Source organism: Mustela lutreola, chromosome 17 (genome assembly GCF_030435805.1).
Source record: "Mustela lutreola isolate mMusLut2 chromosome 17, mMusLut2.pri, whole genome shotgun sequence".
Taxonomy (NCBI): Eukaryota; Metazoa; Chordata; class Mammalia; order Carnivora; family Mustelidae; genus Mustela; species Mustela lutreola.
This window is the reverse complement of record NC_081306.1, coordinates 2,152,471-2,176,270: the sequence shown is the minus strand read 5'-3', so window position 1 is coordinate 2,176,270 and position 23,800 is coordinate 2,152,471. Positions and strand designations below refer to the sequence as shown.

Genomic DNA, 23,800 nt, shown 5'->3' with positions numbered 1-23,800 from the left:
TGGGTAAATACCCAATATTTATGGAATTATGGGATCATATACTAATTCTTTAGTTATTTTTGAGGAGCCTTCATCCTGGTTGTACCAGCTTCGGCTCCCTAGTGCACGAGGGTTCCTTTTTCTCCACATCCTTGCCAACACCTATCGTTTCTTGTGTTTTTTATATTAGCCATTGGGACCGGTGTGAGGTGCGATCTCATTGTGGTTTTGATTTACATCAAAGTGATGTTGAGCATCTTTTCATGTGCCTGTTGGCCCTCTGGAAGTCTTCTACGGAGAAATGTCTGCCCATGTCTTCTGCTCATTTTTTAAGTAGATCTTTTTTTTTTTTTTTTGGTGTTGTGTCAGTTCTTGACGTTCTAGATACTAACCCTTGCACATACCTTCTCCCATTCAGTACATTGTCTTTCATTTTGTTGATTGTTTCCTTTGCTGCGCAGACGCTTTTTGTTATTTAAAAAAAAGAGTTGTTTTTTTAATTGAAAGAGAGAGAGAGAGCTGGGGGGTAAGGGCAGAGGGAGAGGGAGACGAGCAGATTCCCCGCTTGATGGGGAGCCGGATGCATGACTTGATCCCAGGACCCTGAGACCATGACCTGAGCCCAAATCAAGAGTCAGATGCTTGACCAACTGAGCCACCAGGTGCCTCAGAAGCTTTTCATTTTCATGTGGTCCCAGCAGGTCATTTTCACTTTCGTTTCCCTTGCCTCGAGAGACAGATCTAGGAAAATAATGCTACGGCTGATGTCAGAGGCATTACTGTCTGTGCTTTTAGGATTTTTATGGTTTCGGGTCTCACATTTAGGTCCTTTATCTGTTTTGAGTTTATTTTTGTGTGTGGTATAAGAAAGTGACCCAGTTTCATTCTTTCTGCATGTTGCTGTCCAGTTTTCCCAACACCGTTCGTCTAAGAGACTGTCTTTTTCCCATTGCATATTCTTGCCCACTTTGTTGAAAATTAATTGACCATATAAGTGTGGGTTTAATACTAGGCCTTCTATTCTGCTTCATTGATCTGTGTGTCTGTTTTTTGTGCCAGTACCATACTGTTTTGAGTACTACAGTTTTGTGGTATATCTGGAAATCTGGGAATGTGATACCTTCAGTGTTTTTCTTCTTTTTCAAGATTGCTCTGGCTATTTGGGATCTTTTGTGGTTCCTCACAAATTTTACGATTATTTGTTCTATCTATTTGAAAAATGTTGGTGGTATTTTAATAGGGATTGCATTAAATCTGTAGATTGCTTTTGGGGTAGTATGGACATTTTAACAATGTTTGTTCTCCCAGTCCATGAGAATGGAATATCTCTTCATTTGTTTGGGTCATCTTCAATTTCTTTTATTAATGTTGCATAGTTTTCTGAGTATAGATCTTTCACCTCCTTGGTTAGGTTTATTCTTAGGTATTTTATTCTTTTTGGTACAGTTGTAAGTGGGGTTGTTAATTTCCTTTTCTGCTACCTCATCATTAGTGTATAGAAATGCAGTGGATTTCTGTACATTGATTTTGGATCCTGTGACTTTACTGGATTAATTTATCAGTTCTTGTCGTTGTTTAGTGCAGTCTTTAGAGATTTCTGTATAGTATCATGTTGTCTGCGGTTAGTGACTTCTTGCTAGCCGAGTTAGATGCATTTTGTTTCTTTTTCTTGTCTGATTGCTATGGCTAGGACTTCAGTCCCATGTTCAATAAAAGTGGTGAGAGCAGGGGTGCCTCGGTGGCTCAGTGGGTTAAAGCCTCTGCCTTCAGCTCAGGTCATGATTTCAGGGTCCTGGGATCAAGACCCGTCCGTGTCTGGCTCTCTGCTCAGCAGGGAGCCTGCTTCCCTTCCTCTCTCTCTGCCTGCCTCTCTGCCTACTTGTGATCTCTGTCAAATAAATAAATAAAATCTTAATAAAAAAAAAAAAGTGTTGCAAGTGGACATCCTTTCTCTAGTTTCCTTGTCCTGATCCTGACCTTAGGGGAAAACTCGGAGTTTTTTTATCTCAGCATGATGTTAGTCCTGGGTTTTTCATACATGGCCTTTATCATGTTGAGCTATGTTCCCTCTAAACCTACTTTGTTGATGGTTTTTACCATGAATGGATATTGCTCTTTGTCAGGTGGTTTTTATGCATCAATTGAAATGACCGTATGGTTTTTATCATCTCTCTTGTTGATTTGGTGTATCACATTGAATGTTTTTCAAATATTGAACCATCCTTGCAGCCCAGTAATAAATCCCACTTGATCATGGTGAATGGTTTCTTTAAGATACTGTTGGATTTGGTTTGCTGATATTTTGTTGAGGATTTTTGCATCTGTATTCACCAGTGACATTGGCCTACAATTCTTTTTTTTTTTTTTTTTTTTTTGGTAATGTCTTTATCTGGTTTTGGTGTCAGGATAATACTAGCCTCATGGAATGAATTAGAAAGTTTTCATCCTCTTCTACTTTTTGGAATAATTTGAGAAAAATGGGTATTAGCTCTTCTTTAAATGTGTGCTGGAATTCACCCGTGAAGCCAACTGATCTGGGCTTTTGTCTGTTGACAGTTTTTTGATTACTGATTCAATTTCACTGTTCAAATTTTTTATTTTTTCCTGGTAATCAGCCTGTTCAAATTTTCTGGGTTTTTTTCCTGGTTTGGTTTGGGGACGTTATGTGTTTGTAGGAATTTATCCACTTCTTCTAGTTTGTCCAATTTGGGGGCATATAATTTTGCATAATATTCTCTTGTAATCCTTTGTGTTTTGGTGGTATCTGTTTTTGTGGCTCCTCTTTCTGATTTTGTCTCTCCGTGTCTCTCTCAATGAGTCTGGCTAGGTTTATCAATTTTGTTGATCTTTTCGAAGAACCAGCTCCTGGTTCTATTATTCTTTTAGTTTCTATTTCATTTATTTCTGTTCTTTTTTTTTTTTTTTTTTTTTAAGATTATTTATTTATTTATTTGACACAGAGAGAGATCACAAGTAAGCAGAGTGGAGGGAGGGGCGGGGAAGCAGGCTCCTCACCGAGCAGAGAGCCGGATGTGGGGCTCAATCCCAAGATCCTGAGATCATGACCTTAGCCCAAGGCAGAGGCTTAACCCACTGAGCCACCCAGGCACCCCTCATTTATTTCTGTTCTAATCTTTATTATTTTCTTCCTTCTGCTGATTTTGGGTTGTGTTTGTTCTTTTTCTAGTTCCTTTAGGTATAAGGTTAGGTTGCTTCCTTGAGCTTTTCCTTGCTTCTGGAGGTAGGCCTGTATTGCTATAAACTTACCTCTTAGGAACAGCTTTTGATGTGTCCCAAAGGTTTTGGACCATCGTATTTTCATTTGTCTCCATGTATTTTTTTTTAATTTCTTCTTTGATTTCTTGGTTGACCCATTCCTTGTTCAGTAGTGTGTTATTTAACCTCCATGTATTTGTGCTTTTTTCAGGTTTTTTTTTTCTTGTGGTTGATTTCTAGTTTCATAGCATTATGGTCAGAAAAGATGCATGGTATGACTTTAGTCTTTTTGAATTGAGACTTGTTTTGTGACCTAATATATGGTCTGTTCTGGAGAATATTTCATGTGCATTTGAAAAGAGCATGTATTCTACTGTTTTAGGATAGAAGGTTCTGAATATATCTGTTAGACCCATTTGGTCCAATATTTCATTCAAAGCCACTGTTTCCCTGTTGATTTTCTGCTTGGAAGATATGTCCATTGACATAAGTGTGATGTTAAAGTCTGCTGCTATTATTGTGTTACTATTGATTACTTCCCTTATGTTTATTATTCCCTGCTTTATGTATTTAGGTGCTCCTATATTGCTTATGTAAGTATTTCCAATTGTTATTACTCTTGGTGGATTATTCCCTTTGTGATTACATAGTGTCCTTTGTCTCTTGTTAGAGTCTTTGTTTTAAAGTCTATTTTGTCTGAATAAGTACTGCTATCCAAGCTTTCTTTTCACTTCTATTTGCATGATAAATGCTTTTCCATCCCTTTGCTTTATTATTTTTTTAAGGTTTGTTTATTTATTTGACAGACAGAAATCACAAGTAGGCAGAGAGGCAGGCAGAGAGAGAGAGGAGGAAGCAGGCTCCCCGCTGAGCAGAGAGCCCGATGCGGGGCTCGATCCCAGGACCCTGGGATCATGACCCAAGCCGAAGGCAGAGGCTTTAACCCACTGAGCCACCCAGGCGCCCCCATCCCTTTGCTTTCAATTTGCTTGTGTCTTTATGTCTGAAATGAGTCTCTTGTAGGCAGCATATGGATGGGTCTTGCTTTTTTTATCTACTCTGTTACCCTGTGTCTTTTGATAAGAGCATTTGTTCCAAAGTAATTATTGATAGGTATATACTTATTACCAATTTTTTACTTGTTTTATGACTGGGTTTTTTTTTTTTCTTAAGAGCTACTTATTTATTTTAGAGAGAGAATGAGAGCAAATAGGGGACAGGGAGAGAGAGGGAGAGAATCCTTAACCAGACCCCCCGCTGAGCAGAGGGCCTGATGCGGGACTTGATCCCAGAACCCTGAGATCATGACCTGAGCCGAAATCAAGAGTTATCGGCTTAACCAACTTCGCCTCCATATGCCCCATTTTCATTTTTTATTACTACTTTTTCTCTCTCCTGTTTAGCTTGCTTTCCGTTACTCTGACCTCCAGGTCACTAATCTGTTCTCCTTTCTCTAGCCTACTATTCATTCCTTCGAGTGCATTCTTCATTTAAGTTATCACGTTCTTCTTTGATTAGTTCATTTTTATGTTTTCTATCTCTTTCTTGTCTCACTGAAGCCTTCCACTGTTGAGTCCAGTGAGTATCTTTAGGACCATTACTTTAAATTCTCTATCAAGTACTTTCTTGTCTTTGTTCTATTTAGGTCTCTTGCTGTGATTTTGTCCCATTCTTTCATTTGGGATATTTTCTTCTGGCACCTCATTTTGTCTAACTCTCTGTGCCTCTATCTATGTGTTAGGAAAGTCAGCTACATCTCCTGGTCTTGAAGGTAGTGGCCTTACAAAGAAGAGGTCCTGTGGTGGCCTGCAGTGCAATGTCCCCTGTTTTCAGAACCTCAAGGATGTCTCCTATGTGTGTTGCATGTGCCTGCCTGTTGTAGCTGAGCTGGTGCTCCTCTCAGTCCAGTCGTCTGCAGTGGCTCTCTTTGCCTAGTGAGGGCAGTGTTTGGTCCCTGTGTTGTTAGCAGGCCAATCTTGTTCCGCCTTGGGCTTGAGTTGAGTCATATCCAGCATTTGCCAGAAATGCAGTAGCACCAAACTATAGGAAGCTTTCCCTGTGTTGTCCCAGAGAAGCTTTTGTTGGTGGGCGGGGCTTGCACAGACCAGATGTCTGCCCCCAGCCCCCTGCTGGAGCCACACTTGGACTGGTGTACGTAATTATCTTCTGTCCCTGGGGCAAGAGTCACTTTTAGCAGTACTGGCCCCTACCAAGTGGGGCTGCTTGCACACTCCTAGGCTTGTGACACCACTTTGGATGGGCTCCAGCCAAGGACATATTGGAGGGTGTATGTCCACAGGAGAACTTAGGGGCAGGCACACTGTAAGCAAGCTAGAAGGGGTTGGTGCTGTGCTGTTCCCCACAGGTGTCTATGTGTCTAGACTGGGGGACAGGTAAGGGAAATGGCACTCATCGGCTCCTTTGCTCCTGGAGAAGTCTGCCAAGATTCCCACCCCTCTGGCACACACCATGACACTAGCAAACACATGTCGCACCCGTTCACCCTACGCGTTTTTTGAATTGCTGCTTCGGGGCTGTATCTTCTGGGCTCTCTCCCTAAGGACAAGGACTCAGTTTCCTCTCACTCTCTTGTATCTCCCAGAGCCAAGCAACTACTTTTTAAAGCTCCATGTGTCAAGCTTCACTGATTATAAGTGAGATTGAGCCCCTCTGGTGTTCAAAGCCATATGTTATGGGGATTTGTCTTCCTTACACAGGTTCCCTAGGCTGGGGTGCCTGTGGGAGGGTCTGTTTCTCTCCCTTCTCCACACCTGCGATGTCCCTCCCTCTGTCCCCCCTACGGACAGTCCCACAGGTCCGATTAGCTCCCGACTGCATCCGTGCTCAACCTGCCTTCTTCAATGTGGCCTCTTCTCTGGGTTTAGCTGTGGAGAGTCTGTTCTGCATCTTTGGGTCACTTTCTGGGTTATTTACACTGATGTGGATGTTATCTAGTTGTATCCGTGGGGCAAGGTGGGCTTAGAATCTTCCTATTTCACCACCTTCCCTGGGCGTCCTGTTTTATTATGAATTATTTGAGTATTTTACATGACATAGTGAGACAAGCGGGTAATATCCCTTGGCCTGGGTATCAGGGCATGGCAGGGAGCTGTTGTGGCAGAGGTAACAGTGTTGTCAACACAGCTTGGCTGTCATTGTGTGGAAACAGAGGCCCAGTGATACCAGGCTTTCTAACTTTAAGAGAAGCCAGGTATCTGGGTTTGTTTGTGCTTGGTTTCTCCAAAAAATTTTTTTTAAAGATTGTTATTTATTTATTTGACAGACAGAGATCACAAGCAGGCAGAGAGGCAGGCAGAGAGAGAGGAAGGGAAGCAGGCTCCCTGCTGAGCAGAGAGCCCAAAGTGGGGCTCAATCCCAGGACCCTGGGATCATGACCTGAACTGAAGGCAGAGGCTTTAACCCACTGAGCCACCCAGGTGCCCCCCCCCCCAATTTTTTTTAATGTTGATTACTAACTCACTATTTTCTATAGATCAAACAAAATATATGGCTGGCCAGATTCGGCCTGAGACCACTGGCTTGCAACCACTGGTTTAGAAAGCTTTGTGTCTTCCTGACAAGAGGAAGGAGAGGTCTTTCTCCTTTCCAGGGACACTGGAGTTAGCATCTCTGGTACCCAGAGCCACCGGGGGGCAAGGTGCCCTGAATGTACCCAGAGATGCCTAGCTAGACAGCTCAGACCAAAGGACAGCCTAACTGATGGCATTAGGCCGTGCCCTGGGCAGGAGGGTCAGACAGCATAAGGCCAGCTGTACAGGAATTCTTCAGTAATGAGTTTGAATGATTCATGGGGAATGGTGCTGAGAAAGCACTCACTGCCCATGAAATGCTGGTCCAGAAGTGAGAGATAGAGTGATCCTTTCACCCAATAGAGCATTTCTGTACGTCAAGGCACCGGATGGTATCTGAGTTACTAACGCTTCCTTTGCAGTCTTAATGAAAGTAAAGACTAACTAACCTCTGGGTCACTACTGGAATAAATAATGCCATGTGTTTCTTGCAGTTATAGCCTATGTAGGACTTCTTAGGTATTTGTACATTATTTTGTGTCGTTTAATATGACATCTAACATATGAGTGCTTTCTCATTAGAAAAGAGTGAAATTATTCAGAGGTGAGTAAAACATGGAAAGCTCTCTCCACCTACCTAGCCAAACCATACCCAGCTTTAAGTTTTATTGAGGAACCCTTTAGTTCATCATTTACTTATTTTTCACTCATTCATTTATTGGCTTCTGTTTTGTTCATTTTTTAAAAAGATTTTATTTATTTATTTGACACAGAGTGAAATCACAAGTAGGCAGAGAGGCAGGCAGTGAGAGAGAGGGGTAAGCAGGCTCCCCGCTGAGCAAAGAGCCTGATGTGGGGCTCGATCCCAGGACCCTGAGATCATGACCTGAGCCAAAGGCAGAGGCTTAACCCACTGAGCCACCCAGGTGCCCCAGTTTTGGTTCATTTTTACTTTTATCTTGATTCTTGCCCTAAACTTGGTGCTTTAATTGATTGCTTTGGTTCTCTCCCCACCCCATGTTACAGCCTGTTGTGTTAAGCACTTAATTCATCTATTTCCAGTCTTGTTTTCTAATACAACAGTTTTTAAGGCTCTAAGTTTTCCTCCAAATACTGCTCTGTCGTAATCCCACACAGTCTGCTGTGTGTGTGTGTGTGTGTGTGTGTGTGTCCTCAGGATCGTTTGATTCTGGCTGGTTCGCGACTCGGGAGGGGAGGGAGTTCCCTCTTTATGTAGGAGAGTTTTTATTAATGTTCCAAGTACATAGCTTTCTTGTTTGTCTTTTTTTTTTCCTGTCCTTTTGTGGTAATTTCTAATTATACTAGATTATGATCAGAGGATGGTTTGTTTGGTTTCTGGTTTTTGGGAGCTTTTGAAATTTTGTTTCTTGTCTACCAGATCATTTTTATGACTACTCCATGTTATTCAAAAGAATAATATTCTTCTTTTGGTACAAAGTTCTCTATGTATCTAGAAAGTCAAGCCATTTATTGAGTATTTAACCTGGTGAGTCTTAAAGTATAGCTCAGACCACCCACATCAGAATCACCTGGGCTTCTTATTAAAAATGTGAAATTTCTCACTCAAAGATATAGAATTAGATGGGGGGGGTGGGTCATAGGGTCCTAATGGACTGTTTGGAATCTGCGTTTTTAATAAGGCAGGAAATTTTTATGCTCATTAGCAAACTACTGCAATAGATCCTACTTAATTTTTATTTACTTCATCTAGTTGATTTCTCTGAACTTGCCAATTTTCCCTTATATTTCTCTGTTGTTGCTTTATATATTTCAAATCACTATTACTGTGTGCATACAGAGTCAAGATATTTTCTGACAGGTTGAATATTTAATCCATTTAAATAGGTCAGTATTAACATCTATCCCATTTAAAGCAGTAGGTATCCCTTTTCAATTTGAAGGTTTGTGTTCTTCTTTAGCCCTGGAAAATCTTCTGTCATCATCATCATCATCATCATCATTCTCTTTCATTGTGTCTGTTCTATTCTCTGGAGTTTCTATTGCACAAATATTGGCCCACATTTATCCTTCAAGTCTCTTAATTTTTCTTTCACACTTTATTTTTGTCTTTTTGTACTGTGTTCTTATAAAATTGTTTGATTTTCTAGCACATCTTTTTTTTTTTTAAGATTTTATTTATTTATTTGACAGACAGAGATCACAAGTAGGCAGAGAGGCAGGCAGAGAGAGAGAGAGAGAGAGGGAAGCAGGCTCCCTGTGGAGCAGAGAGCCCGATGCGGGGCTCGATCCCAGGACCCTGAGATCATGACCTGAGCCGAAGGCAGCAGCCCAAACCACTGAGCCACCCAGGCGCCCCTCTAGCGCATCTTTTATCTGTTTCTACTATTTAGTTTATCTTTTTAAAATGTCAATAAAATTAAAACTTTTGGGATATCTAGTTGTTTCTTTTTCATGGATGAGATGTCCTCTTTAATGTCTCTAGGGATGTTAATTTTCTGTATTCTAGTCTTTTTCTATTCATTGTATTAACTCTCTTTTATTGGGTATTAGTTCTTTTGTTAATTAAATTTGGTGCCTGTCTTTCAGGGTGTTGATTTTCCCCAGATGTTTTCCCATTCTTGGTTGTGTGCTCATCTTTGTATTTGAGAATCCCACACCCTCTGCCCATCCTGTTTGGTGTAACATAACCCCAGTGATTGGGATACAAGCTGTGTACCTTAGGTATGGGCGCTCCTGCCTACCTTGAGGACGGTGGCTTCCTGGGGCATTGCCTACCCTCTGGGCTTCAGCCTATAGGTGAGCGCTTCTACACTTAATACACTGGGGAGGGGCCAGCAGTCCTAAAAGCATCTTCCCAAGGAATGCCCCAGCACTTCCTCTCTCTCCATCTTGACTCTGGACTCAATTACGTACTACTCCTTCTGTGGAAAATGTTAATGCCCATGTTTGGGTCTGAAGTTTCCTTTGCTTTTAGTTATTCATAGATGGGTTCTCTGCTCTCTGTCCTTTAGAGAGCGTTTGAGGCATTCCTCAAAATCTCTAGTTGGCTGGCGGCATTGTTTGTTACTTTTTCTCTATCCCCTCACCCCTGTCCAATTTCCCACAGCCAGCCCCTGCTCTGGGCAGGCTCAGGTGAGGCCGCAAAGGCACACTGATGCCAAGGGACACAGCCATGGAAACAGGCAGGCAGCCTCCAGGACCTTCCGCCCCCAGCCCTGACGTCACTCCACTCCGTAAGACAAGGGTAGATTTTTTGTTTTCTTCATAGCAGTGGACGTTTGAGACTGAACTCTAAGGTACTTCATAATTAAGTTTAGCTTTGAATGAAAATTAGTGCAAGAAAATGCAAGGGTGAGTGGGACAATAAGAAAGTGTCAAAAACTAACAATATCCCACAGGTATTTGAAGCACATAACATATGACTCAGATTTGCCTGGCAACAGCTCCATCAGAATGGGTGGAAGGGAATGCAACTTGAAAAATACACAGCGTGGACCCTAAAGTTAGGGCCCAAGTTGCTTTATTCCGGGAAGTTTGTGATCCAGGCACCACCAGGACTGAAACTTGGGCTGGCATGCCCTAGATTTGGCTTCTTGAAGCCTGTTGCACTTGTCATTTCTTCTAGAATGGCCATCTTTTTTTTTTTTTTTAAGATTTTATTTATTTATTTGACAGAGAGAGATTGCAAGTAGGCAGAGAGGCAGGCAGGGGTGGGGGCGGCGGGGGGGGGGGGGGCGGGAAGCAGGCTCCCTGCAGAGCAGATTTCAGAGCAGAGCAGAGCAGTCCTGATGTGGGATTCAATCCCAGGACCCTTAGATCATGACCTGAACCGAAGGCAGAAGCTTAACCTGCTGAGCCATCCAGGTGCCCCTAGAATGGCCATCTTTATTGCTGGACTAGAAATTCCATGAGAACACTCTGTCGGCCTGGTTCATTCCTCTGTGCCTAATAGTTAGCACGTCATACCTACTGTTCAGGACAAACATACTCAACAACAAATATTGGTTGAATAAATGAATGAATGGAAGAAAAAAAAAATTAACCCTTTGATGTCAGGTAAAAATCCTTTGTGGACCAGGCAGATGAATACACATGTGCAAAGCGGCTCACGGAGGGCAAGAGGAGTGAGTGGGAATTATCGCGACCAACAATGCATGCCAGACCCCGACGCCTTCCCAACCCCAATTTTATTAAGACTGCCAACCAAATGAGACCTCACTGGGGATCTTACTGGGGAGCTGGGGGGCTGGCTGCGGGTCAGGGACCTCCACCCCAAAGATCACTGCTCCCTCTTGAAGACTGTCAGTCTCCATCGTGGCTTCACGGTCAAAACATCTGATCTTCTCCGAGGCAAACTCAGTATATCATGTGACATATAGAGCATGCTGTCATCTGAATTTGAAATGTTCTGTGAAAGCAGTCAGGGAGCACTGATTCATAACTCTCACGGCCGCGCAGCCCTTCAGCAACCTTGTCAGTCTCCAGAGCCCATTTTCCCACATTGGAGGGGGGCCGGGGCGGGGGGTCTTGGGCCCAGAAACTTGCTTGAGGACCCAGAGCGGCTGGAGTCAGGCTCAGAACCCAGGTGCAGAACTTAGACCCAGCCGTTCCCCTTTCTGAGTGTAGTCAGAGGTCTGCTTGCGTCACTAGCACTTAGCACACATATGAGCATGTTTTCTGCCCTCAAGGCTGCTTTGTGTCAAAAGCTCTTACAGGAGCCACCTTTCATCGGTCCCACAGTCACTGAGGCCCTGACTTTCATCCCGCTCTAGAGACCCCTGGCTTCCACCGCATTGGTATCGGGCAGGAAATAAACACGGGCACCATGGTGCGGAGCCCGGACTTTGGAGTCAAACAGTCATTCATCCAAGCTGACTCTGCCGTTGCTAGCGGCGCGACCTTGCACGGGTCCTTGGGTGCCCTGAGCCTCGAAGACAAGGACCCCCACTGGGATGGTGGGAGGCTGCAACAAGATAAGGTTAGCTCGGCGCCCCGTATGTAGCAAAAGCTTGGTCATTGGTAGCTGGTGCCGCTGGGAATGTTAGATTTCACCGTTATTGCCAACATTTCCTATGTCATGGCACCTAGTTCCCTCCCTCCCTAGCCCCGCAGAAGGAGGCAGATCAGGACTGTAAGACACTAATCCACTGACCTGTCAAACCCCTACTGCGTTTTAGCAGGTGGTCTGGGCATCTGTTCCTCCCTCTGCCTCCTCCCTGGCTCCCCGTCCCCGGCAAGGGGACCTGATTTGTTCTCCACCTGCCGTGTTTACGGCCTAGCATCTGAGCAGAGGGCTTTCTGTTGCAAAGGCGTGAGCCTAACATTTTTAACACTGAACACTGAAATCACATATGATCAGGTTGTAAAGCAAAGCTCTAACGTAGTTTTCAGAGAGAAATTTCTAGAGAACAGCTTCAAAAGCAACCAGTATAGCCCCCTGCCCAGTATCCCTTTGAAGCATGGCCAGGTTGGCCTCCAAAGCGACCGATCCAAGGTCCTCAGCCTTGCGGATGGAAAGGGTCTGAACCACTTCCTGGAGGGGGTGTGGCTCCTCACGCCGCCTCCCTTTTGCCCCAGGAACAGATGGTTTTAGATCACATCGGCATCCTAAGCGCATAGGTTCTTAAAGTTTGCTCATCCAGTGTGAGCAAATGTATTATTTTTCTTTTCAGAGAAGATACCAGCCACGCAGAATCTGGGCTGCTTTTTCGTGTGTGTTTTGTCAATACAATTATGGCATTGAAATTTGCATTAACTTAACAGAAGCAAAAGCAAATGCAAACAGGAGGAATTATTGAAATTCAGATTCTTCTTACTGCAAGAGGCGTTTTTAAAAATACCGCATCGGTTTAGTAAATTGTGAAAATAATATTACGAGGTCGGAGTTGCTATGTTTCAACCGTGTTTGCCATGTTCAAACTGCGTGTTTCCACCAAAGATGGATTTGAATGGAAGTTGAAAATGAGCCCGGGGGGTGGGGGGGGACCCCCACTGCCTGCCCTCTTCTGGCTTTTGTTGACCTAGCTAAGGGCTTCGGCAGAGAACATTGCATTCTGGCCCATAGCCCAAGTGTGCACAATTGTCCTGTATTTATTTGGTCTCTAAGTGGCTTCCGCATTTACTCTTAGACATTTTACCACAGCTTCTCCAAGTCTATGCTCTTTATTCTGACTTTACCCTTCATTGTTTGGATTTTGTTCTGGGAGCTTTTATCCGGAAAAGGGCTCAGGGTTGCTGGATTCCCTGAGGGTCTTCCCGTTAGGATCGGTGCCCTGTTATTTGTAAGTCTGGGCTACTTGACCGGATACACGAAGTCGGACAGACCCAGTGTCGGGGGCGGCTGCTTTCTGCTTTCTGAGTCATTCTTCTGGGGGGACGAGATGTGTCCTGGGGATGGAGATCAGTTACTTTTCAAACCTCTGGCTGTCCAGGGCCCTGCACCCCACTGTCCCTCCCATTCCTGCGGGGAATTTATTTTTTGCAGGAGTCAGGGAAGGGATTTAAACATACATGTAAATGTATCATTTGTTCCTAATTATTAAACTGGAAACATGCTTATGAAAAAAAAGAAGTAAAACAACAGAGAAAAAGAAAGTTCTCACCGTGCGACCCCCAGAGAGAGCACTGTTAATAGGTTGGTGACTATTTTTCCAAACTTTTCGTGTGGGTATCTGCACAGAAACTCATTTTTTAAAATCGGATTTATTGTACGTGTACATTCTTCGACAGGCTCATTTTGGCTTAAGTGTGTATCCTGCTACTTTTCTAAGTAAGTGCACAAGATCTACCTGGTTTTCCGTGAGGGCCTCTTGAGGCTCCATCGAGGTCTGCTCAGCGAGCATTTAACCCACTCTTCTTGTTGCCATTTGGAACTTTCTCGATTATCAGTGATCCCGGATCTGTATGCATTGACGGAAGGACAGCTTCTCAGACGGACTTGGTCAACGAGCGTAGACGGCGAGCACTTCTGTGGGTCATTTCCTCCCTGGCTCCCAGGTGCATCTCCCCAGGCATCCCCCGTCTCCTCCCCTATGCTGCCCCTCCACATTGTCCGTCCGCGAAGCCCTGCTGTGACCCCTCCCTGCCCCCTGCCCTCCCTCCTCGGGTGCACACTGTCCTCCAGCCATGGCTGCCTCCTGGCCTTTGCCTCTGCTGTTCCCCCTGCCCGACTTGCCGGGGTCCCAGATACTCTCTGGATGGTGGTTCATCAGCCAGCCTCCTCTGACCAGCTTTCAGCAGGGGCTTCTCAGCCCGCTCACCCTCTGTGCCATTATCCGGGCTGGCTCTTTCCCTCACCGTCCTGGCCACAGCAGAAACACCCCTATTTCTTTTTTTTTATACCCCAGTTGTTCTGAGGCTTTGCCACCTTACCGCCCACCGTTACCCCAGCCCTTAGCGTGCCGGCGTGCCTGGATAAGTTAGTGGTGGCAGCTGTCACCTCCTCCCCTTCTCCCCCAGTGCTTGGACCATGACGGACTGCAAAGGAAAAGGGAGTCCCCAAACCCAAGCAGTTTGGAAATCCCAACTGGGCAAACTCCTTTGGGTTTCAAGGCCTCAGGATAATTCTCTGTGGCTCAGGGCTCCACCCTCTGGCGGGGTCGGAGGGCCTCTGGGCCCAAGGTGCCACCCCGCCCCCCGCCCCCGGAGCCATCCTTCTCTCTCGTGGAGGGTGGCACGTATTCGCAGCCAAGGAGCGCCCTGCTTCCTGAGTGTAGAACTTGGGGAGGATGACAGCCTTCTTTTATTTTGTCCTCCTGTCTCTCTTCCGGTGCCAGTGGACGGTGTTTCCGTGGGTATGACATCCCCACACACCATACGATCTCCTATGGACACCTCATCGATTCCCTCCATTAGACAACAGGCTCCTTCACAGGTCCTTGCTGGATAATCTTCTCTCTGTGCCTGGGGCTTGCTGGATGTCGAAGATGATCCATGAGTCCCAGATCTAGTGTCTTCAGAGAACCCTCCATGTGATTGACTTTGGATCCTTCTTAAGTACTAGCAAAAGGTTGTCCAGCCATGCCTCGGGGTTCCTTCCAGAGCACGCTCTTCTGAGCGCGCATCTTAGCATCTTTTGCCACTGGGACAGGCTCAGAGACTCCCATATCATCAAATCTCCGTTCCGAGTTCCACTTACACAGAACCGTAGGCACAGCCCAGCTGGGAAGCTCCTGCCACTACATCACAGGACCCCCTCTCGTTTCCATAACATGTCCCTTGTTTCCTAAGCCCCCTCAGGCCAACACCTTTGGTATCCATATTTCTACCATCAGGTCTTTTTAGGATGATTTATCTAGAATAATCGAAGTATTTTAGTGCCTCTCTCCTCTTTGTGAGCGGTCACTGGTTCGCAGGGTCCAGGGGTTAGAACTTGGACAGCGTGGCAACTGTGAGGTTACTGGTCAACCACCAATACCAAGCAAGCAATATTGATTCCTTCTCGTTTTCTCAGAGCTGTGTTAGGCAGCACAAGCTATGGGGGAAGGATAGCCAGGTGGACGAAACACACTGGTTTGCCCAGATGGTCCAGTTGGCATTTTCGTGTCCCAGGGTAAACGGACGAGTGCCCTTTCTCCCTTTCAAAAGTGTTCTGGCTTCGGTGATCAATTTTCTGGCCACCTATATGTAGATCTTAATGCTTGTCCTTCAGATTGTAAATCTGCTGTTGCATGGGGATGCAACACAGATTGACAAAAAATTATCAAGCAGCGATGGTTAAGTGCTAAATCTTATGACATCTTAGGTGCTTCTAAACATCCTTTGAGACATAGGACAGCTCCCCCGGCCCCGCAACTGTCTGCCAGACATTGTACTGTCTAGAATTTCAGGGGCATTTGAAGGTCTTTGGGATTTCATATTCAGAGTGTGGTCCCCAGAACAGCAACATTACCATCATCTTCTTAGAAGTGCACCTTGTCAGGCCTCGTCCAGGAAACCCTGAATCAGAAACCCTGGGCAGTGTGGGACCCCACAGTCTGTTTAAATGAGTCCCCAAACGAAAACATCTGTAATGCACAGACACACACACACACACACACACACACACACACAGACGCACACTCTTAGTGACATCCCCGGCGTGTGGCCACAATTCATACCCTAAATACCGCTCTGCTAGAGAGTTGTTCCTTTGTCCCTGTCTTTGTCTTCTCGTCTTCAAAGCGATGACAACCCCATGTGTCGAGAGTCGAGCTGATCTTGGTAAATGTTCGTTTGCTGGGAATTGTTCCTGGGTTCTAATGATCTATTTTCAGAGGAGTATTTCTCAAAGTAACATATTTCATTTTTTTGCCTCTCTTCCTGACTTTTGGCAGGAGCTGAGAAAAAGCCTGGAACTAAGTGTAAATCTGCAGAGGAAACAAAGAGATGATTCTAGCGACGAGTATGACTCTATCGAGGAAGAGGTGCTCTCCGAGCCCGAGCCTGAGCCCAAGGAGCCGGTGCTGCTGGGCCACGGTAGAGAGGACCCCCCTCTTTCCAGCGGGAACTCCATGCAGAAGGCTGTGCCCAAGGACCACGGGCCAGAAGGATGCCCTTCCCAGGGCCCAGACCCCCTCGTGGTGCTGGAATTCAACCCAGCTTCCAAGAGTGAGTTCCATCTTACGTGAGCACATCTTTGCCTTCAGTGTGTTTGGGTCTGATAGTAGGACTTGAATTTCCAGCCATGTTTGGGGTTCAGCTTTGGGGAGACTGCCCCACAGGCCAGTAAGGACTCTGCTGATTGTAACAAGCCAAGGCTGCCAAAGGCCTGCAGAAGACCCTGACATTCCAGAGGGCAGATGTCTGGCAGATGGTTTTGGGGGGGGGTCCTGTGTCTTGTAGGACATGTATTAGGATCTCCCTGCCAGCCGGTTAATACATTCTGTCTGAAACCAAAGGGACTATATTGGCTTGGCCAACTGAGGCGTCCAGAACCGTCAAGAACTCTCCCCTCCCCCACTTCCCCCTTCCATACTCCGTCTCTTCTTCTGTCTCGTCTCTGCCTTCCTTGGTCCTGGTACCATTCGCAGCTGGGCTCTCCACATCCAGACACAGAATCGAGACACTGGCTTTATGCCTCCATCAGAAAGTGGATTCGCCTTCCTCACAGCTCCAGGCTGCGTGCGCCTCTGTGCCCCTGGTACTAGAAACTTCTTCCATCCCAGCTCTCCCCTCTTACCCCTTCCACGTCATTTCCTCGGCTAGGCTGTGAGCATCTCGGGGGCGGCAGATGCATTTTACCTGCTCTTTCCACCCTGCGATGTCCTTGGTGGCACCATTATTTTATGTATCACGCTGCCAATTCAATCGACCTCGACGATTGCCAGACTTGTCCCTACTCGGAAATGTTAACCTCCAAAAACCTGTATCATAGACTGTTTTCACTCGTTTGCCCAAATGTGCTGCATTATTCACATCTCTGGTCCCAAATTAGCACAGTACCTGGCGCAAGCAGGGGTTCACCCAGTATTTGTTAAATGAACACATGAACGAACCAGCAGATGCCTGAGCGGCACGCCTCGACTTTGCTGGCATTCTGTGTCTGACATCTAAACCCTTGTCTCCCTATAGGTAATAAGAAGGAAAGGAATTTGTCGGCGAAGCGGAAGGACAATGCTGAGGTTTTCATTCCCAGCAGACCCGAACTGAACTCGAACCCTCAGCCCTCTGCTGTGTTCCCAGACCAGGAGAAGGCATGCTCAAGTAAGAGTTCTGGCAGCCCCAGAGCAGGGCTGGGGCTGGGGCTGGGGCTGGGTCCCCCTCAGTGCGATGCCTGCTCTGGCAGTGGGAGGGGGAGGCAGTCCTTACTGTGTGACGCTCTTCATCAAGGCATGAGCTCACCTTTCACAAATGTATTGTTAGTCAAGGTTTCCAGAGAAATAGAACCAATAGAGTGTGCGTGCGCGCATGTGTGTGTGTAATTCCAATCTGCGGGTTGAATCAGCCGGTTGGAGACCAAGAAAGATCCAGTGTTCCAGTACAAAGACCATATGCACTAGCAGGGCCAGTGTTGCAGAGGAAGTCCAGAGGTAGTCTTCTGGAGAATTCTCTTATTTGAGAGCGGGTCAGTCTTTTTGTTCCGTTCTAGCCTTCACCTGATTAGATGAGACCCCCCACATTATGGAGGGTAATCTGCTTTATTCTCCAATGCAAATGTTAATCTCATCCGAATACACCTTTTGGAAACACCCAGAATCGTGTTTGACCAAGCATCTGGGTTCCCTGTGGTCCATCAAAGGGACACATGACATCACCCATCACAGCGCCTTTCTCGTTCTGCAACCAAGAGGTGGTTTTAATTGAAAACTTATTTTAGTTTTGGTTTTACTTTCTCATTTTGTTTTTACTCTTAATCTGTTTATATGGATAATGATGCGTGCAAATGGTACTGAATTCTAAAAGTACAAGAGTTGACAGTGCAGTCGGTCTGCCACTCTTCTGATGAAACGAGAGGTTACATTGATCGAGTACTTGTGTGAGCCAGCCCCTGCTGTCAGCTTTTAGTCCTATCACTTGTAAGTAAATGATCATCCTTACACATAGCCTTCGAGGTAGGTCCAGGGATTGTCCCCATTTCAAAGATGAGGAGCTGAGGCCCAGAATAGGGGATTTACATGCTGGAAAGTGGTTGACCTAGGCCCCAAACCCTGGTGGAGAGACTCCATGCTGTGTCCCAATCAGCACTGGAAGCCCTCAGTGAATCATTGCAGCCTGAGGCCCTGGGTCCCATCCAGGGGCGGAGTGCGCCCAGGGAAGCCGCTTGCTCCTGGGTTTTGTCACCCGAAACAAAGCACCTCACAGAGTTCAAGGCATCCTGGTATTCCAAGCATTTGGAAGCCTGGGGTGTCCTAGGCAGAAATCCAGCCCCAGCCAGCCAGCCTTTGTTAGACAAGCAGTCCAGCTGAGCCAGGGGCCCTGACCTCTGGGGCTGGCATTCCACCCACGTCTCCTGGGAGCTGGAGGGACTGAGGCCTGGGCTTGGGGCAGGTGGAAGGAGAAGGGGGAGTAGCAGAACAGCGGCGTTGACCAGGCATCAGCTCGAGCTCCGTAAACGTCGGCCCTGGACTCCCCCAGCCGCCAGCTCGGAGGTAAGGATTTGAGAACAGGTCCTTTATTTGGGAGATGGTCCCTGGTTAGAGGGGCAGCAAAGGGAAGGAGCCCAAACTGGCTTTATCACCAAGCAAGTTCACTGCGCAAGTGGAGTACCCTCCTGGCTGGGGAGTTCGGGGGGCAGAGCTGAACATAAGCCCCCGTGTGGGACCACTGCTCCCCACCCTAGGCCAAGGGAGCTAGGCTCTTCCACAGCCCTCCCAGGGCCAGCGGAGCCCAGAGCTAGAGTTGCAGGCTGAGGTCTAGCTGACAGACTGTGGGCAGGACACCAGCCCAGCATTACTGATCAGTTCCCATCACAACCCAAACTCCAGCTGAAGGAAAAGACACATGAATATGAGACAAGGCATTCTGGGTAGCAAGTAATTTTATTTTTCTTAGGGGTGATGGGAGGGCCCTCCGCGGCCCTGGGCTTGCAGCCCAGCAGCCCAGCAGCCCAGCAGCCCTGGCAGAAAGCAAGCCTGCATACCTGCTTTAAGTCCTGCCCGTGCACCTAGTAGCTCTCTGACCTCAGGCAGTTTGGTTAACCTCTCTGGGCCTCCGTCATCCATCTGCCCAGCAGGGATAAGAATGATACCCTCATCTGGGGGTTGCTATAAGGCTAAAAGGGCTGGAGAGAGGCTCACCTGGCTCAGAGCAGCTGCTCGGTGGAGTCAGCTGGCGCCGTTCACACAAATGCCAGCCAAGCCTCAGAGCCACTGTCATCCCCAGCTTAAGTCAGGGGCACTTCCGGGAGGGAGATACAGGTGCTGTCACCAGAAGCAGATGGAGTGGGTGCCGGGCAGCTGCTGCTGCCCCCTTCTCCCATTTCACGGTTGAGGAAACTGAGGTTGAAGACCTGGAAGTGACCTGCCGAGAGTAATAGGCAGGATGGGAAATTGGGGGAGCCATTGGGGCCGGCCGTGAGCATCCTGGGGCTGTGGCCTGGCCCACAGACAAGGCCAGCCAGGGAAGCTGGGCGCTGGGGCCCAGCGCTGGGGCTGTAGTCATGGCATCCTCCCCTCTAGCCCAGTCAAGTCCTGGATGCGTTTCCAGGCAAGGCAGCAGGTCATTTGCTGTCTTCTTTGACCTCACCAGCAACCTGTGTATGGAGCATCTACCCTGTGCCAGCCCTGGTCCAGGCCCTGGTGACCCAGGGAGTAAAACACTGTTCCTGCTGTCTTGGTGTTTATATTTCAGTGGGCAGGGATAGAAAACAAACGCGAAGATGGGGTGGTGGTGGTGACAACCACCACCAAGACAGCAACTGGGTGATGGCTGGGCAGCGTGCTTAGAGGAGGCCTCTCTGAGGAGGGGAGACTGAGCTGAGACATGGTGAGGTCAAGGACTAGCCTTTTGCAGAGGAGAAAGCCTGTGCAAAGGCCCTGGGGTAGGAAAGAGTTGCTCAGTTAGCTCAAGAATCAGAAAGAAGGCTAGAGGCCAGAGCATAGCTGCTGAGGGGAGGGCAGCTAAGATGGAGTCACAGGTGAGCAGAGTCTTTTATGAGCTGCTTTACATTTGAACAAGGTCCCTCCGGCTGCCACATGGAGTGTGGCCTGTTGGGAGTTGTGGTGGCTGTGGGATGACCAGGGAAGAGCCCACTGCAGGATGCAAAAGGTGGTGACTCGGTCTCTGAGTCTTACCAGTGGCTGGATTCCTGATAGCAGTCTAGCTTGGTGATGAGACTAGTTGTGATTTACCCTGAACAGCCAGGTTAAGAAGCTGGGCAGTGGGGAACCCACCATGATAGGGCAGGGAGAGCCGAGACTCAGCAGTGACAGGGGATCCCGGACTTGTCGCTTGTCTGGTGTAGGTTCTGGGTCTGTGCCACTAGCAAAGGAGACTCAAGCAAGCCGGGTGCCTGGAGCTGGGCTCTGTGTCTGGACAGGTCATGTTCGGAGCTAAGCCCGCTGCAGGAAGAGTGGGGTCTGATCTCTGTCCTGCCTCAGCGGGGAGTGACCTGGGCATGCAGCCAGACCGAGCCTGCGGGTGGTGGAGATGTCCGCATCCCACCAACACGAAAAGCCAAAATCCAGTAGTAGAGCTAGGACCAAACTTGTCCCTGGGACTTGATGGCAAGAGCCAGAGCCTGGAAAGTCACCAGCATGGAGCCTGAGGAAGGTAGACTTAGGAAGGGATTTGCTCTGGAAGTGGTATGTTGACAAGGGCATGTCAAGGTCAAAGCAGCTGATAGGGTTCGAGATGTCCTGTGTGCAATTAGATAATCTGAGATACCGTCTATGCAGGTGAAGAGTAAGATACATGGTGTCAGGAAAACCTGGTGAATTTTGGATCTATCTGCTTTGGTCGGAAGAAGCCAGAAGGAGAGAGAGAGAAGGGACACGGGGACAAGGTGAAGGCTGGGTCAGCCCTCAGAGCCGCAGCGGCCAGTGGACAGTGTGGGTGGCAATCCCAGGTGGTGGTGGCTCTTTGACATCCAAACTAGCTCCACTGACCACTGCTTCAGTGGCCAAGACTCCAGTCTATACTGCTGGTGTCGACTCTTTGTGAAAAAATTAGAAAGGGTTTCCAGAAAGTTCCTCCAGAATGAGTTGCTCTACACTCCAGAGTAGTGTGCCACCATGCAGGAAGCCTTCCTGAGCCCCTGGTAGAGTGCGAGCAGGACCCTGCTGATCCAGCAACCTTCCCACCCATCCTGCTGGGATCACCGGACTTCCCTCCTTAATGTGCCTGCCACGGTCACGAGAGTTTCCATGACTAGGTAATAAAATGAAGAGCCAGCACTTACAAAGCACTGACCCCAAAAAGCCATGTTTTATACCAGACATATAATCTTGCATTTAACCATCTAAACTGCTCCGTGAACTAGACACCGCTGTTAGCAACAACTGTTATACAGAGGAAACCAAGGCACAGAGAAGTTGAGGAATTTGCCCTAAGTCACACAGCCAGTGAGCGATGAAATCAGTGTTTGAAAACCTGACTGCAGGGGTGCCTGGGTGGCTCAGTTGATTACGCATCTGCCTTTGGCTCAGGTCGTGATCCTGGGGTCCTGGGAGCCTGCTTCTACCTCTCACTCTGCCTCCCTCTCTGCCTGCTTGTGCGCTTTCTCTTCCTCTAATTAATTAATTAATTAATTAAAAAGAAAGAGAGAAAACCTGACCATAGACTCTGTTTTCTTAACTACTCCACTGCGTGAGTGGTCCCTCCTGTGTCAACTAAAATGCTCTTTGCTTACTACATATCCACATCAGCCTGGTCCTAACTGAAAACATGCCTAAAAGTCAGAGTTGAGTCACTTGTGATATTTTTTCTAATATTCTTTGATGTAAATATATAACTGTTAGTATTTTTTTTTAAGATTTTATTTAAACCTTTATTAAAGAGAGAGCGAGTGAGCACAAGGGCATACACAAGCAGGGGGAGAGGCAGGTGGATGGAGAAGTAGGCTCCCCATTGAGCAAGAAAGCCCAATGCGGGACTCGATGCTCCATGCAGGACCCTGGGGTCACAACCTGAGCTAAAGGCAGCCGCTTAAACGACAGAGCCCCCCAGGCACCCCAACTGTTAATATTTTAAAAACCATGTAGCAACTAAAAGAGTTTTGAGGGACACCTGGGTGGCTTTGTCTATTAAATGCCTGCTTTAGGTTATGCCCACCCTAGTGACATCATCTTAGCCCCAGCATCTGCAAATACTAAATAAGCTCACACTGATAGGGCCTGGGAGGTTAGGGCTTCAGCATCTTTTATGGGGACACAATTCAACCCATAACCCATACCTTCATGGACAGCATTTTGCAAAGAAGAGCTTCGTTAATTTATAATTGGCCATTTTCCAGAAAGTTCTGGAATGTTCTAACAAATTACATGCAGTGTGTGGTGCAAGACTGACAAATACACGAGGAGACGAGAGTGAAGAGAAGACGAGGGGAGAAAAAGTAGGAAGCCAGGGGGTGAACAAACAGGCTTGTTGAGGGAGTTCAGGAGTGACTCTGAGCTTCCTGGGCACCGTGGCAAAGGAGCCTATGTGTTCATGTAAACATATAAACATATGTCACTGGTCCCTCTGATGAAAACCAGATGACCAGCTGTCCCTGGTACTAGGTTCTTGGAGCCATTTGTCCCATCGTCTCCCTGCAAAAGGACACTGTCTGAGGTCATGGAATCTTAATTTTGAACAGATTTAGAGCTCAGCCTCTCAAATATCCTTGGCCCCTACATAAGCTAAATTTGAAGAAAGTCAAAAAGCACAGCATGGTCACCACCCTTGCACTACAGTGGAGCTGCTCTTCACACGGGGATTTGGTTCTAAAGGTCAGAAAAAGTGCAGGCGGTGGCCCAAGAAACTCGTGGAAATCCCTCAAACTGATGATGAGAGGTAGTTTCCGTGAGTGTATATGGCTCTGCACAGACCACCCCTATCATCTCCAGTAAGCCCCAGAGCATCGTCTCTCCTCCAGGGCGGGTCCAATCCCAGCTTCTTGGCTGAGTCTCAGATGAAGCAGGTGGCCTCGTTTAGGGTCTGCGCTACAGTGAAAATGTGTGTTTTTAGACATTGGCATTATGCTAAGGGCACTGGATGTTCACGCCCCCAGAAGCACAAGGAACCTGAGACTTCCCGAGAAGACCGTGGAATCAAATCAGCTCACCCTTTCTAGGCAAAATCTGGACTGCTCACATGCTTTATATTTGTGGGGGGCTGTCTTCTGGGGGACATGCACCAATGAGCCTCTTTACGTCTTCCTGGTGAATGGAACCTTTTATCACCATGGTGTCTCCTGTTCAATCCAGTGATGCTTGTTGCCCTCAAGCCCACCAGCTTTCTTTTGTGGTCACTGTTTCCATGGTGTGTCTTCTTTTTGTCCTTTTGCTTTCCAACTTTCTCCTTCCTTACGTTGAGGTTTGTCTCTTGTAAGCAGCATGTAATTGGGTTTTATTTTTATCCTCTAAACAATCTACATGTTTTAATGGGCACATTTAGTCCATTTACATTTAATGTAATTGCTGATATACTTGAGTTTAAATCTACTATCGTATTGTCTGCTTTTTATTGGTTCTGCC

The 23,800-nt window shown here is 47.0% G+C and overlaps 1 protein-coding gene across 3 annotated transcripts in view; it reads left to right on the top strand.

The window, feature by feature from the left end:
• The window catches only part of KATNIP (katanin interacting protein), a 172,867-nt gene that overhangs the window by 73,845 nt on the left and 75,222 nt on the right, over nucleotides 1-23,800 (top strand). For all 3 annotated transcript variants that reach the window (XR_009349240.1, XM_059154775.1, XM_059154774.1), the window contains exons 8-9: nucleotides 16,022-16,295; nucleotides 17,259-17,390. Coding sequence is in view for 2 of the 3 variants with exons in the window: in XM_059154775.1 (XP_059010758.1) it covers nucleotides 16,022-16,295; nucleotides 17,259-17,390 (406 nt within the window). In the remaining variant the exon portion in view is untranslated. The remainder of the gene's footprint in view (nucleotides 1-16,021; nucleotides 16,296-17,258; nucleotides 17,391-23,800) is intronic.